This window comes from Clinocottus analis, unplaced genomic scaffold (genome assembly GCF_023055335.1).
Source record: "Clinocottus analis isolate CAN_PGR_092001 unplaced genomic scaffold, fCliAna1.0.p SCAF_10, whole genome shotgun sequence".
NCBI classification, from domain to species: domain Eukaryota; kingdom Metazoa; phylum Chordata; class Actinopteri; order Perciformes; family Cottidae; genus Clinocottus; species Clinocottus analis.
This window is the reverse complement of record NW_027175821.1, coordinates 3,766,517-3,782,829: the sequence shown is the minus strand read 5'-3', so window position 1 is coordinate 3,782,829 and position 16,313 is coordinate 3,766,517. Positions and strand designations below refer to the sequence as shown.

The following is a 16,313-nucleotide window of genomic DNA, read 5'->3' as shown; positions in this document are numbered from 1 at the left end:
ACCGCAATTTCATATCGGGTTTTGGTGAATCTCTAAAGCGGTTGTTTATGTTTTTTAAGGACTATTTCAAGTCTGTGTTAAGGAATAATTTAAGAATTTTTCATGCCTCCGCGACGTCTAGAGTCATGACCGGAGGCGTCGTGTTCGGGGTTGTCCAAAATCTTGAGCCAATTTCTTCATATTTGGCACGAACAACCACCTGAAGGGATTAGAATTTCAAGTGCGACCCCACAAAACACGTTTCTAATGCAATAATCGATATGTTAGTTATGACAACTTGAAATAAGAGCTGCATCTCGAGCGTGACGCACTAATTCTACGTTTTTGAGCACGATCCCTCACCTGCATCCCACAACACCGATGACTGCGTTGCTTTTCGAAGATGTACCGCTGGGAAAGTGGATATTGAGCCACGGGTCTTTCCCTTTTTTGTGCAACTCCATTTAAAATCTGCGTGTAGTGACACTGTCGCCCTGTTTTGCAAACAGCTGCATACTTTAAATGCAGCAGAAACACAGCTGCATCCCAGTGGGGTCGTGTGACTGGTCGCCTCGATGCCTGCATTTTAATTTGAAATGAGCTGCAGCATCTTTTCACATACTAGATATTTGCTTTGTTGAACGATATACAGTACTCATATTGTATACATATATATGTGTACAGTGTGTATAATGTGTCCAAGGTCACGCCTGTCGACATTCTTCAGATCTGCTCTCTATATTGGGTAAGAAACTCACAGATTTATGCGATAAACTAAACACAACCAGGCTTTATCGGGTCAGGCTCTAATGTTCCCACACATAGAAACACAAGCCTGTATTAAAGTAGTGAGAGGACGCGGTGGTACTTGAAGCCATCCAGCTCTTGTGCTTTTATAGTTTGCTGCAGCCGCGAAACAAAAGCTTGACTTCTCGTTTGAGTGGGATGTTTGAACAAGGCAGAAGAGGACTTGTTGCAATGTAGTGTTCATATCTCTCTTTCAGATAACCTGTTCTGATTTGTATTCCTTCACTCTCCGTTTGTCGACTATCAGACGGTATCTCATCCTTTTTGTCGCGTCTCCCTGTGAGAGATTAGCGCATCGCCACCCTCCAAACTCCGCCGTAGATTCGCTGTTTCTCCGTGCGCGTGCCGGCGGCCTCGAGGACCAGCAGGCCCCGAGAGAAACGGCCATTTGTTGAATTTATTGGGGTTTATCCAGCGCAAACGCTGGCCGTTGCATCATCACCAGACACAGACGCAAGATTGCGGCAGGTTAAAAATAAGAAAAAGACCGTGGACGGTGGTGAAGGGAAAGGCAGCGGCAGGATGATCTGCTGTCAGCTGCAACACGAGAGGTTTGAAGAGGCGATGAACGCTGTTGACTCCGTCTGGATTCTGTGTTCGCTTCACGGTTCTCCGTGAAGTCAGCGACGAAACAATTCGATGAATTTTAAATGGCCTCTTTGCAAAACGCTGTCTTCGCCCGTTCCTCCTCCTTCGTTTTTTTGTGGTCGTCGGTGCGATGAGGGGATTCTTCCATTTTACACTCAGAGCGGCGGTACGCGCTGATGCATTCTCCTTCATCTTCCGACGTCTGGCTTTTTTCGCGAGCTGTCTCTCCTCGCTCTTTTTTTTTTTCTCCACTTGTTGCCGTTTCCCCAACACACTTCTTTTGTTTTCCGAGGACGGCTGCCAAAGCTCTCGGCTCTTCCTTTACTCTGATAACTTTCCCGGTTTTACTGGAGCGTTTCTCCGTCGATCTGTCAAGCGCCGTTGTCAAATCAACATAGATCGATTCCTCCCGCCTGCCCGTTTCCTTGTAGTAGCCTCCGGCTATTTCAGTTACTTCCCATTGATCTGTCTCTTCCTCGACCGCCTGACCTCCTTGCCCTCCTTGCCCTCCTCAACCGCCTAATTCAGTCCTGATGCCTCGCTCCGCCGTGACGGTTACACCTGCAGGGTCCAACGTTTCCATCCCTTCTTGAATTTTTGCAGCCTGTTAAGGTTACTTTTCTGCCAGCCACAAAAAGCTGAGCTCGAGTTCCTCTTCCTCCACTTCTTCTTCTTCTTCTTCTTCTTCTTTTTTTCATTCAACTGCTGCCGGTAAGAAAGCTCCACATTTTCACGTTCACACATCAAAGTCGGTTGGCATGTTATTCCTCCCCCCGAGGCCGTCCTTCCTTTCGCAAAGTGAAGACTGAAGTTGAAATACCCCTGCTGCAAATGAAATGCTGTGTTAATTTGCTAACGTCCCCCCCCTCCCTCAAAGTAAACTTCTGGTCCTTTACACTCGCGCCGTTCCCGTGCTTTGAGCCCACATTGTCGCCAGGAGGAGATACAGTAAACACCGCCCGCCTTAACGCCACACTCTGCAGTGTGTAATGAAACTGTCATTGATGTCCTTCAACCCTCAGGGGTTCAGGCAGTCAATTACAAACACAGTCACACACTGACACACACACGCACACACAGCGTTTTAATCTCACAACAAGAATAAGTCATCTTCGAGTAATCTAAGGGTATAGCGCGGTGCATGTGGCGCTCTCTCACTCTGTGTAAAGGAGCCCATATAACTCCCAGTTAATTATTAAAACAGCCAGACACTGGCCTTTCTAATCTTTTATTAAACTCAGCTTGTATTAATTAAGAGGGAAGGTGGGATTTGTTCTCTCTGCTGCGCGCACACACACACACACACACACACACACACGCTCGCTCACGAGCCTCGAGGGGGCCAGAGGATGACTTCATGGTTGTAAGTTGCCCGTGTTTGAATAGTTAACCTCTAACACTCTGAGGTTGGACTACATCACGTTGGACGCAACGGGGGGACAAAAAAAAAAAAATCTGACGGCGTAGTTTTAACGTCTCTTTAAAACATAGTTTTTAAAACCACACTGAAAAGTTCCTTGTACTGCGGCGCCACACTCATAATGAAGCTAGCAGGCCGTCCAGGCCTCCTGCACCCTCGCTGTCTCACTCCATCTCCTTCCCTCTACATCCCTCTCTCTCTCGCTCCCTCTCTCTCTCTCTCCGCCTCACACTGTGCACCCATCTGTTTCAAGAACTTCAAAAACAACCCCGTATCCCCTCGCTGCTTCTTCTCCACGAGTTCGCTCCGGTTCAGTCCGTCTCTCTTTTATGTTTCTAAAAGGCAGACTTCAAAAAAAAATAAAAATATATATATATATATAAGAAATCTTGTCTTTCCTTTGCCGTTCGAGCACTTTTTTTTATTTTTTATTAAGAGACGGCAACGGCAAATATTTCTCTTTGCATTTGTCTCTGCGTCTGTAACGCGGCGCTGCGCCGAATGAAGCCGACGCATGGGCGTGATGCGCTGCGAGCATGAATAGACGGAGGAGATGGACTGAGGGTGAATGAGTGGGAGCGTGTTCGCTCTGAACCACGGGATCTACTTAAAGATGCATATTGGATTAATGGAGCCTGGATGCTTGATTTCGAGCAGAGTGCTCAAGCCGTGGCTGTCGTGACCTCGCTCATCTTCTGCAGGCTTTTTTACCCTCGTCCTCGAATCACAACCCTGGAGAGCAACTAGAGCCGTGTGTGTGTGTGTGTGTTTCTGTGTGTGTGTGTGTGTGTGTGTCCTGTCTCGGCCTGTGTGCTGGAAATGAATCCGTTATTGGAGTAGCCTTTCCCTTCTGAGTGGTAGAGAGTCCTCTGCGCTCCGAAGCTGTCTCTACTGTCTCTACTGTCTCTCCTGTACGCGCGTTGCGTCCGCGATGCGAGCGTTCGATCGGGGAGGGTCAGGGCTCGCTCACCGGCAGCTGAGTTTTTGGCGCAGGAAGGTGCTCGATGTGTCTCGCGGCCCTGGCACCGCTTGACTCCAGCTGCCTTTTTGAATGCAGCTTCAAAGCCTGCCTCGCTGAATGTTTCTCTCCACACGTTCTGGCACTATTCGCTGAAAACCCCCTTCCTCCCACCTCCTTCCTCCTCCTCCTCCTCCCCTGCAGCTCTCGGCTGTGTCTTTCCAGTTCACTTTTGCCCTCGTGTCCTTCCCCCCACCTCGCCGTGTCCTCTACTCTTGCCGTACGCCTTTGACCTCGGCGAGGACGGCAGCGCCGGAGAGTCGACGGTGACGGACGATAGAGATCCGGAGGCAGAGCGAGCGGCGAGGTGTCGTCTGCATCAGTGGGCGTCTTTGGGAGACATTTTTGTTTCTGGGCTTTTTTTTTTAACAATCTATTTCAAATGATGTGATTTTATTATATATGGATGTTAATATAATGATTTAGATAAAGAAGATTTTTCATGTTTTTTATGATGAATGAAAAAACACTTTATTAAAACCACAACTATTATTATTATTATTGCAGTGTAAGAAGAAGAAAAGGGCACTCATGCAAAGGAATAAACAATGTTTTAACTTGTTTAAAAGGCCTCAAAGAATCAGAGCATCAATGAATCTCCTCTTGATGAACGGCGAATTAATTAAGCAATTCCAAAAACACAATGAGCCTTTGTGCAATTTTTTCCAGTGTGTGTCAGAGTGACTTTGAGATTTAGAAAAAACCTTTTTGTCGTTGTGTAGCCGGCTACACAAGTAACAACAACACCACCGGACCAGTTTTCGGTTTTCAGTCCAGGCTTTTCGTCGAGCTGCAAAGAAACATTTTCCAGAGGCTCATTGGGAGGGAGAGAAATGAATGAAAAGAAAAACCGGCCTGTGTGTGGGAGTGTGCATGCGAGTGTGTGTGTGTGTGTGTGTGTGTGTGTGTGTGTGTGTGTAGCTGCAGTCCTTACACCTGTCTCCCACCTTGCCCTCTTGCTCTGGTTTGCCAAATGCTCGCCCACGTCGTCACCACCTGGCCACCACGGGCGCACCGCGTGATTGCATTGTGTGCGTCTGTGTGCATGCACGTGGCTCTGTGTGTGTGTTTGTGTGTGTGTGTGTGTGGGACGGACCGCTCTCTTTAACAGATGGAGTAACCTAATATGCGTCTCGTTTGTGCCCCGCTGTCCATTGGCCCTCATGGTCCGCCGGTGATGCTATCTGGGCCTTACCAGCATCCTGTCTGCTTTGTTCCTGGAAACAGCCACACACACACACACACACACACACACACACACACACACACACACCACCACCCGTCCCGTAAAGATGCGGCTCGTCAGGTGGAGCTGCTCTCGGGTTACCTGGGACAGGTCGCTCTGCGGGAGCGGTGGGAAATGTGTATGGAAAAACAACATATTGTTTACAGTCAACGAGCAGATGCTGCTTTTGTTGTAAACAGGCTCATAATAAAAATCCTCCACTGAAAGCAAAGCATGCTGGGAGGTTTGTGCACGGGTCAATTAACTCATATGCAGGTTTTCTACCGCAGAAAGGACATTTTGACCACTGTTTTCTTTCACACTTACCAAGCTTTAAGCAAAAATAGTCTTTTTCCTTTATGGCATTAAATCTGGCACTTTGGAGACGCGCGGTGTCCGCCGCCGCCGCCGCCCTGCCAGTCCTGTCCCCCCGCCGTCCTGGACAGCGACTGTTTTGTCACCGGGACCAGGTGGCGGCGGCTTCTCCATCCGTCTCCGTGGCGGCTAGAGGTGACACTCCATCAAGCCCAAATGGATTAGTCTCATTGGCTCGGTAATGTATTGATGTTTTCCACCTCCCGGGGATAATGGGTGTACGGGCAGCTGATTGATGAGGCCACAAAAGGAGCATGTCTGCACGCCGCCGCCGCCGCAGCGCGTCGAAACCGCGGTCGGCGGGCCGGTCCGTCAGCCTGCCGTGTGCGATTGACTTACGTAACGCCCAGACTGATGGCCCTCGCGGACATCAAATATGCTCATTTGACAGCCCGTTCATAGATTATGTGAAAAGCCTGTTTTATGTCGGAGCGGCAGTCACTTGTAGCTTCTGGGTGTCGGAAGTAAGTGACCTCCCCCACCCCCCCCACCCACAACCCCACTGTGACGCAGATTCATGAGCTTTCCTTCATACGACCTGCAGGATCACATTTTAATCGGGGGCGTTGACTAATGACACGATACGCAAATGATAAAGTATATTACGGTGAATACGGCTGGACGCTGCAGAAGCGACGGTGTCGACGTGCAACGGGACGGAGCGCTGGCTCCTCGTCGGTCGTTAAATTAGCGGATATCCGTGTTTTTAATGCACAAGGAAGCTGAGAGGCCTAAAACCCCCTCGGAGTAAACATTATCTGGCTGCAGGAGAGCGTGGATGGATGTGGAAGAGGAGAGGCAGAGACACAACCCCCCCCCTCCCATCCCTCTGCCTCACGCCACTGCTGATGTGTCCGTAAAAAGCCTTCGCTCTCCGAGGAGAAACGGTTTTCCAGCGATCTGCGATCTCTGTCTCCATCTGTGACACCGACAAAATAAACGCGACTGCTAATTTCAAGCGCGACCCAATATGTCGCCTCGGGCTCTCGCTCCGGTAATGTGTGCTCTCGACCTCCTACGGGGCTGCATCCGGGATGTCGCAGGCCACCCGATACACGGCCTCCGCTCCCCTCCATTAGAGGATACCCGATCCCGCTCGGGCTTTCGCTGATGAAAGAAAGCGAGCGCCGCGCTCGGGAAATGGGCTCGCACCATGACCCCGGGCTACTTAGAGCCACTGAATTGCATTCATGAAGAGCCCTCGAGTCTTTCTCTTCACCATCACAAAGTGTCTCTCCTCTCTGTGGTGCAAGAGATACTACAGGTAGCAGCTGAACCACACGGTTTGATGTTCACAGGCAGCAAATAGCTTTGAGGTGGATGTGCATTTTTCTCACTGCCTTCAATTTTCCATCAGTAAGCAAATAGAAGAGGAATTACCAGGAATTGAGCATCTCGACTGTGTGTGTGTGTGTGTGTGTGTGTGTGTGTGTGTGGGCGTGCCTTCCATCCTCCCGGTCTGTCTCCTCGTCTCGACTGGCGCTCTGCACATCTGTCTGCTCGTTGATCACAGAGGGAAGTGCTTCTCGGGCTCGGCGGGGCGGCCGCGGCCCCGAAAACCCAAACAGATGGACGCCGCTCCCGACCCTCCTCTTCCTCCTCCTCTTCCTCCTCACACTCACCCAAACATCCTCAAACGCTTCTTTTATATAACCTTTATTCTCCCGGCGACCGTTTCGCTTAGCGCTGTTCTTCCGCCCCGTTTCATATTCACGCACACGTTAAAATTTTAAAGAACTACAGCCTGACGCTGTTTACCGCTGAGGACGTTTTGTGGATAAATGACTCGCTAAATGTGGAGACAACGTGACTTCTGGAGCCTGTCGCTGGAAAGAAGCAGTGTGTGAGATTAAGTGGCATCCAATCGTGAGGTTGCTTTATCTTTCTGATAACGAAAATAATAGAAAAGTCTCTCGCTCTCTAAGGGTTTGTGTTTGGTTTGTCCGTTCTGGACTACTGTAGAAACATGGCGGCATCCATGTAGAGCACCTTTTCTGTACATATAGATACTGTGTAAAGCCAAAAAAGACCACGATTCTTTGATTCAGGGGGATAAAACACTAATGAAAACCTTGTTTTGAACATGATATTCTGTTTCTGCCAATAGAGCATGCACACAGCTCCTTTTTAAAGAAATCATAATTTAATGGCAACTAACAATGTGCAGCCTGAGACGTGGCATATATATATATATATATATATATAGATATATAGATATAGATATATAGATATATATATATATATATATATATATATATATATATATATATATATATATATATATGGATTGATTGATTGTAATGAACACTATACACTGGAAGCAGAATCAATTGATGCTAATTTTACTAAAGTGGCAGCATTAAAAAACAAAACACCGTTTTTCCCCCTCTCTTCTTCTGTAATTCTCTCTGTAACTTAATATTTGGAGTCCTAAAGCTTGAAACTAAGCGCTCGTCCCTCCAGTCGACATCCCTTCTGTTCAGATGGTGAAGGGTCATGGGAGGAATGCACCGCAGCCGCCGTTAGTCAGGGAGAGTTGGCGACTTCGTTTCCTCTCCAGAAATTGTCACCTTCTCGAATGGACCCCCCCCCGTGTGCCCTGAAATTGCACACAGAGAAACGTCAGAGGTGTCGCTGTCCAAGGGCCCTGTGTGTGTGTGTGTGTGTGTGTGTGTGTGTGTGTGTGCTCCGTGCAGGCTGACGGGCTCCATTTGACCTCGGAGGAGAAAGAAATTAAACTAGCCAAGCAAGAAAAAAACCCAAAATGAAATAACAAAGACGAAATGGCTGCAGCTTTTTTTTGCAGCACATACAGCAATACAATTCCTCTAACGATCCCTTTAACCTGCCCTCCTCCCTCCCCTTCACACGCCCTCACAAAGCAGTAGTGGCTATCGCTCTCAACAAAGTGATGTAGCAGACGAGCTGCGGTACAAATGGGATTTTTCGGCGTCCTCAGCTATTCTCCTGCCCAAAAGCTTCATTTCACTGACTCTCAGCTCCCCCGCTAAGTTCAGTAATGGAGCTTTAAATCCCCTCTGTTTGTCGGGTCCTCGCTCATTTTGCTACGGGGTTCGACGATAGAGCGCCGCGCTTCTTGTGCCACCTTGTTGATAAGACTTCACTGTGTGCCTTGAAAAACACCACGCTGATTGTTCTCCCCGCTCGCTCGCTCGCCTCCCTCCCTCCAGCATGCGCCGTGTGCTCTTCTTCTCCCCGCAGACTAATATATTGACATTAATACTCTCTTTTAAAAGGGACTTTCTTTTTTAAGACCCTGCAAGCTCAGTTCTAGTCTGCTCTTTAGTTGTGTTGAAAGGTCAATCCCCAGATCTTGCTTTTCATCTTTTCCAGGAGCTTCGCTCCCTTTATATTCAGAGCCATCGTCTATTCTTGCAGCGGCGTGTGTGTGTGTGTGTGTGTGTGATCTTCCTGTGCTTGTGTGAACAGCCCCATTAGAGAAAATAACAGATTGAGAAAAACTGGGGAAAAAGGGGAAAAGAGGCTGCGCGTGGGAAGTTTTCTCCCACTGTGATCGTTAAGGATGGGATCATGTTTTGGGGGGAATTGCATCTTTTCGAGTGTTTCATGTTTTTGAGCTAAATTGCTGCCTATCTGACAGCTGTTGTGAAGACTGAGACCCCCACCCCCCTCCACCTCGCCTCCCCACTATCTGACTCTTTTCCTCGCTTGTTTCTCGTTCTTTTCCCACAGAGGCCTTCGACCTGGTGCTGCGTCACGGCCGCAACTTCACGCTGGCCATGCTGAAGTCGGAGTTCCCGAGTCTTGGCGCTGGAGCCCAGAGCTCCGTCGGGCAGCTCTTCCTGGACATGTCGCTCTACATCCTGGGCTCGGACTCCACCGTGGACCACATGGTGGCGGTGCTCTACGGTCGCCTCTTCCCCCTGGCCTACCGGCGCCTGCTGGGCGGCGGCGGCGCCTCCTCCATGTCCGAGGAGTGCGTGAGAGGAGCCTGGAAGGACTCGGGAGCGTTCGGCCAGTACCCTAAGCTGATCATGACCCGCCTGTCCCGCTCCCTCCTGTCCACGCGGGTATTCCTGCAGGCGCTGAACCTGGGCATCGAGGTGGTCAACACCACCGACCACCTGCGGCCCGGGCGGGACTGCGGCCGGGCCCTGCTGCGGCTGTGGTACTGCCCGCACTGCCAGGGCCTGCTGGGGCCGCCGGCCTGCAGGGGCTTCTGCCAGGCCGTGATGCAGGGCTGCCTAGGGGGAGCGGCCGAGGTGCAGCCGCACTGGAGGACCTACGTGGACGGGCTGGGGAAGCTGGCCGGTGCCATGAGGGGGGAGCAGGACTTGGAGGCCGTCGTCCTCTGGCTGCCTTCCATGATCAAACAGGCGCTCAAGCACGCCGTGGGCGCCCGCACACGCCTCACTGCCCTGGTGAGTCAAGCACGGCGGCCGATTTGAGGTTCATGGGGTGGGGGGTGTGTGTGTTGTTTAGTTGAATGTGTGTGAGTCCAGTCTGCCTGACTCATTGATCCTTTATCTGACTGAAGTTAAGACTCTATCGCTGTGAAATATCAGCAGCCGGATTGATAAACCCACGGCGCTGTCCGTGGTGCTGAAGTAGCAGACGGACTTGTAATTGTGTCTTTTTCTCCTTTTTGGATCTATGATCCAGCACTGCATTGTAAAACACAAGGGCTGCATTGGTGTGGGTTGTGTTCCTATAGATAGAGAGACTTTACTGTACTCCAGCCTCCAAAAAACACCGCGCCGCTTGACAGTTTACAGCACTGCGAGACGGTGTCGCCCCAATCATCGGATCCTCCGGCTCGACAGTCGCAAGACACACAGAAGAATAAAGGTGTCGTCACACTAGCACCAATCTCGACGAACACTTAAACTGATAAACTGACAGCTTCTTTGCACGAGTGTTTTTGGGGTCTTCACAGGGTTACAATCGACTGACTTCCTGCACACATGAATGGCATGAAAAAAAGGTAGTGATACTAATTTCATTGCACTTCAAGAGTATTTTTTTTTACCAGGCTGCATCTTAAAATCACAATTCCCTTATACGCAAGTCTATATTTCTATGATAATGACGATTAATTGAAGTTAAATGAAGTAACTTCCACACCTTCAAAGGGACCTGCAGTTGCAACTGTCGCCACTAAAAGTTCATCTTTATCCTTTTGAGGTTTAAATTTGCACAGTCACCCGATAGAAATAGTGTTTGGGAAAAGCAAAAGGTAGAATTTTTACGCCTCGAGACTTTAAACTGCAGCATCTGCCAGATTGTTTGCAGTTCATGTTTGTGCAGTTTCGTCTTTTACCCACATCAGACAACATCACAAACCCTTTTTTTTTTTTTTAATCCGCGATGCGAGCCAGTTTTACTTTGACGGATAGCTAATGCGACACTACACGCTCGCGCTGCGCCAACATAGTGCTCCCATTGAAACTAACCAGGAAAGCCGGAGACGGCACATTCATTTCAGGTCAGAGGACTTTTATTGAGCGAGGGAGGATGAGCCATCCGGCCTGCGTTTCTTCCCTCCAACAAAAAGCAGGCGTCCTCCCCCTTTGTAAATAAGGAAGTCTCAAACTGCGAGTCGGCGGAAGCAAACTCAGCGCTTGGACCGGAGCTGAGTGACGAGAGTGGGAAATAATAGCGGGGAGAGGGAGGGAGGCAGTCGGGCAGACGCTCCCGGCAATGTCTCGCTGAAAACCCGTGTCTCACTCCTCGGCGGCGGTGACCCGTTACGTGTGTGTTCTCAACTCCGATAAAACCGTCAAGTTAGTTCGTAGCCCACATGTGAAGTCAGGGAGAAGTGCTCATGAAATATGAAGGCCTCCAGCAGGAGCTTACAGAGCCCTGGATGTGCTTTTCTCCTGTAGATCCGCTGAACTTTTCACTCTCACGCCTCCCGAGTCTCCGCCGCGACCAGGTTTCCACTCAGAAGCCATCATTTATTAACACACAGGTTGACCTCACTTGCTCTACAGCGCGGGGGCGTGGCTGCATCCATGAGTCGCTGGCTTGGGGGAAATCGCTCACTCCGCGTGTGTGTGTGTGATCCTTCTCTCAAATTAAACAAAGTCCCGTGTGGGTTTACTTTTCAGATGGCAGCTCCAGTCACCGCGGATGACTTTTTTTTCCATGAGGGTAAATACGGGTCGCGTATTGTTCGGCGGCGGCGGCGTGACGAGGTCGCGTGCGTCTGCGTGTTTGAATGTAATCTCGCAGAGACACTCCTTCGCTCTGCGGAGTCATGGAAGGGACGGCGGCGTCGGTTCCCTGAAGGCTAATTGTGTCTCACCGAGGAGTCCTGGGAGATGAACCAACACGAGACAACACCTGATTACTTCACCTCGAACAACCAGTTGAGGATTTGGATGAAAACAGGATTAAAGGACTTGTTTTTTTCTGCCAATTACCTATAAATGATTTATTGTCACTTCCATTAGACATGCAATGCCATATCGAGCAGCAACAATAACAACACAGATTGTTTTAATCCTTAATTTATGATTTTATACGTCGACTATACAGAATATGCTCCATGTAGTCGAACGTTGCTCATCATGCCCCAGAATCCCTCAAAGCTATAAACTAATCAGTTTAAAGAACGACAGACTTGTGTATATATACTTTCTGAAAATCAAAAATTCAAATCAAGTAGCATTTTTCCTGTAACTCCAGCGCCGTTTAAATTATTCAGGTGTACGGTGCCGCATCGGCGGTCTGTCTGAACGGGTCAACGTACATCGTGACCTTCCTCCTGACAGGATGTAAAATGTGACGCCGACGCCCCCGACTTTGGCGACCGGGCATCTACGTACTGAAGCGTTGAATGATGTTGTCGGATTGACGCCACTCGAGCGACAAGAAAGAGTCAAATGAGAGGCAAGGGAGAAGTGGAGAGCGGGTGTACGTGGACGAGAGAAAACAAATGTGTGTGCACAGATACAGACTAAAAAAAGGAGAGAGGTTAAACTTGATTTAGTAATTGTAATATTTGTGTAATTCTACAGTTTATTTGGTGAATTTAATGCAATTACACTGCAGACTAGAGTCTCTGCTGACAGCTCCACGGTGTGGGCGGGTGGATGGAGTCACGTGTCTGTCTCTTTCATCACCACCACCGGGGGGCGCCAACCTCAAAAACGTTAAACTCTTACACAGAGTGGCTTTAAAATCTGATTTTAAAACTATAATAATGACACAATAGCTATAATAATGATCAAATAAACATCTATTTTCCCTTTTTACTTCAAATAAATACCTAATATGACCTAACAGTCCCTGTACACACACTGAAAACAACTGTGTCTAAATTATGACCACATATATTGTCCACTGTATGTCGTTGCGTGCTGATTTTCTCCTTTTAAATTGGTCATAAGTTTAAAAATAATGTCTTTGGAAATGTGAGCACCGGTAGTGTAAAGTATGTGAGATTTGTGGCTTCACTAATGGCGTCTGGTCTCGTAAATCCTACCAGGTCTTTTTGAAATGTGCGCGTGTTGCTGTTAAGTGGAAACCTTAGTAATCATTTCGCAGTATAGACAGCGGCAAAATGGACGTATGAGGCACTACGTCTTGTTTAGTGGTTTCCTGTGATTGTGAGAGCTGCAGGCTGTGGTCGCCATCTCTCTCTTAACCTCCCTCTCTTCGGGCGGCGGCGGTGCATTGCCCCGTTTACAGCCGCCGAAGGTGACAAGCAGGATGGACTCCATCTGAGTAAAAGTGTCCTCGAGGTGCCAGAGAGACGTCTCCTCTGCTCGGCGTCGACTGGAAAACGAGCAGCTCTGCCGTGGGAGACGACCGCTCGCCGTCCGCCAGCCCCGCTCCCCTGCATGTTAACATTCGTTTTCCCTTTCCAGCTCCAGCGTGAATCAACCAATGTTCCCGGAGACGGAGAGGGCAGCCAAGAGCCCTGCAGCTTCAATCTATTCCCCTGTCAACTTCCCACCCCTCTCCTGCAGTTTGATGTCATCCACCTCCGTCTCTGCATCTCACGCTCAACATCCTTCTCTCTCTCTCTCTCTAGCCCTCTCTTTTCCTCTCGTTCTTCTTACGCGCCGCTCTGAGAGAAGATGCATGATTTATGAAGCTCTATTTTTACCGGTTACCGAGGAGAAAGAGAGGAGAGGAACAGCGAGGAGGAGGATGAGGAGGAGGAGAGGGAAGAGTGTGAAGAGCGAGCCCAAGGGGAAGGAGAACAGGAGAGTGTGGAGGAGACATCCATCACCCTGCGACCCCTCGGATGAAAATGAAGAGGGGGAAGTAGGTTGAGACAGAAATGTGATGGATCCGACCACGAGACGGGGAGCTCACGAGTTGTGTGTCGTTACAGATGTCTTTTATGTGCCCGTAACTTTTTGTTGTTCCGCTTGTGTTTTGTTGTCGTCTCCCCCCTCCTCCTTTTGTGCACTTACATCAGATCAAATCACTTCCAAACTGTTGCTTCCCTGATGAAACGACAGCACTAATTAAGTCTCTGCTGCATTTTTATGACTTATTAATCCATTCAAGACATCGCCGGCTACCGAGGTTGTAAACAGCCATTTGAGTGACGTTTACGAATGCTGTAACATGTCCTCAAAGACATTTGAATTTCAGAGAGCCTCAAAGGGCCAGTCTGTAGTTTGTGTGACTGTTAAAAGTACAGATATTTGCATGTGTTTGACTCGATGATGAAAAATAAGCACGATGATGCGACCGATCAAAACTACATTCATGGGTCCTTTTTTTTTTTTTGCCGCCCACCGATAATCTGAAGATTACTAATTGAACACGTTCTCTCTTGTTTGTTTATAAACAGAAATGTGTGTGGGATTGTGCCAGACTGTCTTGGCCAGCAAAGTTAACTGGCTCTAACATTAATATTGTTATATTCACCGTACAAACATGAGAGGACAAGAATGCAAATGAGGATATTCTCCAAAATGTATACATTTGGGAAATACATCCTTTAGCTCTTTGCTCTTACTGACATGCTTCGTAATTATCGATAATTCGCTTACAAATCTCCAATTTCACATCATCTCTGGAACCGATATAGAGCCATTTATCAGATCTTCATGTTTCCCTCATTGCACCTTCTCAGGGGCTCCGTCACGTTCCTCTCGCATGTATCTTTCACTCCGGTTTCCCATCCCTCCCTTTTTGAAGGAAACGTCATGTACCCACTTCAGACCGCACAGATCAGAACGTTTCCATGTGCATCAGAACAGTGTCTATCAAATCAGAACGACACCGCGCTTTAATAACTTCTCGCAGCTCTCCGAATGCTTCGGGATCTGCAGAACTCTGAGTGAGAAGTGTGAAATCCATTTTCCTCACCAGCGTCTCGCTAACGTTGAAGCACAAACAACGGATGTCTCGTTTTAAATTAGGCTCCGCGCAGCTTACCCGTCTATTTCAGGGAATTAACATCAGCGTTTAGACACCTGCGTGAAGGTTTCACCATGCAGGAGATCTTCAACTTTGTGCTAGAATATGATTTTTTTTTCTTTTTAAAACATATTTGGGGGATTTTGTTGATCTCATGTCGACATCCTCTAAGCGGTGGATTTGCTAAATAGGCGTTCTGAGCCGAACTGATTAGTGAGATTTAAAGATTAGACTGAAAGCAACTGAGCTTTACCTGAACATGTGTTGTGTTTGAACGAGCTTTGATCAGTGTGTTTGAACGCTTCACGCCCACACTGTATGAATATCAGATAATCTAGTTTACACATGCTAATCCAGGAGATAAAAAACTGAGTAAATGTATATTTAGTGGCTAAATACGATGTAGTGAGATAAACATTGATGAACTAAATGCATAAAAACAGGTAGGCTCTTGGGTAGTTTGTGCATATTGTAGACGACGTCGCTGATGCTCAGGTGTGGGATGTCTTTACATCAGGATGGATCTGACTCTGGTGTTGAACTAGTCTTGAGAAAAAACACACAAATCCCTGGAGCTTCATGCGCTCTCATCTTCTCCTCAATATTGAGTCATTGCCGTGACTAATAACCGAGTTTTGGAGTGAAATCACCAGACAACTATTGCTGAGACGTGGAAACGATTGTAGCCGGCTTATATGTATACGTACAGAAAACATCTAGAAATATAGAAAAGAAAAATAGGGGAAATGGAATCGGACACATTCAAAGGTTGCTAGCTGATATTCGTGGGTGAAGTAGTGAGCTAAAAGGCAAAGTTAAATGTTTAAAGTTGGTTAAAAGTCACGTGTATAGAATTTATAATTGTGTTTGCTAAAAGTGTAGAAATACAAGTGTGAGCTTGAATGCATCTTGTGTTTGTGGACTACGGTTTAGAAACCTCGAGTTCGGCATATCAGCCCAAGAAAGTGAACAGTTAAGTGAATCTGATCCTTTTTCTCATAAACTTCTATACATAAAACATATTTTTGCAACCAGAGCGATCGCCCCTTGAAGCCCAACTGACCTAAACGTTGGCAATTCAATTGTTTGAAACGACAATATTGACAGTAATGATGTGCCGTCACATTTACTGGTGTCTGTGCAGAGGGGGGGGGGTTCAAGCTCGTCTGCGGGATTAGAAAGGTCGGGACTAGCTGCTCTGGCTGACTCTCAACAAGTCACACCACATCAAACTGAGAGATTATTGCACCGTATTTCTCATTTGCGGCCCGGCAGTACGGTATCCATTTGAAGTTGTAACCATAATAGCTGTCTGGCATTTCTTCCTCATTTCCACTTCACTGGGAGAATTCGAAAGGCTTTCAGCTGGAATAGGATGCCTGTAATGTGTGCAATTCACCAGAAAGCCAGTTTCCTATGCTGGTGACAACAATGCAGGGAGGAGGAAGAGAAGAAGAAGTGCTGACTCAGTCTCTCCCTCTCTCTTCTGTGAGCCTGAACTCGCCCCGGAAAACACAAACATTACTCACCAA

At 48.1% G+C, this 16,313-nt stretch overlaps 1 protein-coding gene across 3 annotated transcripts in view; it reads left to right on the top strand.

Moving 5' to 3' along the window:
• The window catches only part of gpc3 (glypican 3), a 95,279-nt gene that overhangs the window by 43,988 nt on the left and 34,978 nt on the right, over positions 1-16,313 (top strand). For all 3 annotated transcript variants that reach the window (XM_068582958.1, XM_068582977.1, XM_068582967.1), the window contains one exon: positions 9,127-9,815. In XM_068582958.1, the coding sequence (XP_068439059.1) occupies positions 9,127-9,815 (689 nt within the window). The remainder of the gene's footprint in view (positions 1-9,126; positions 9,816-16,313) is intronic.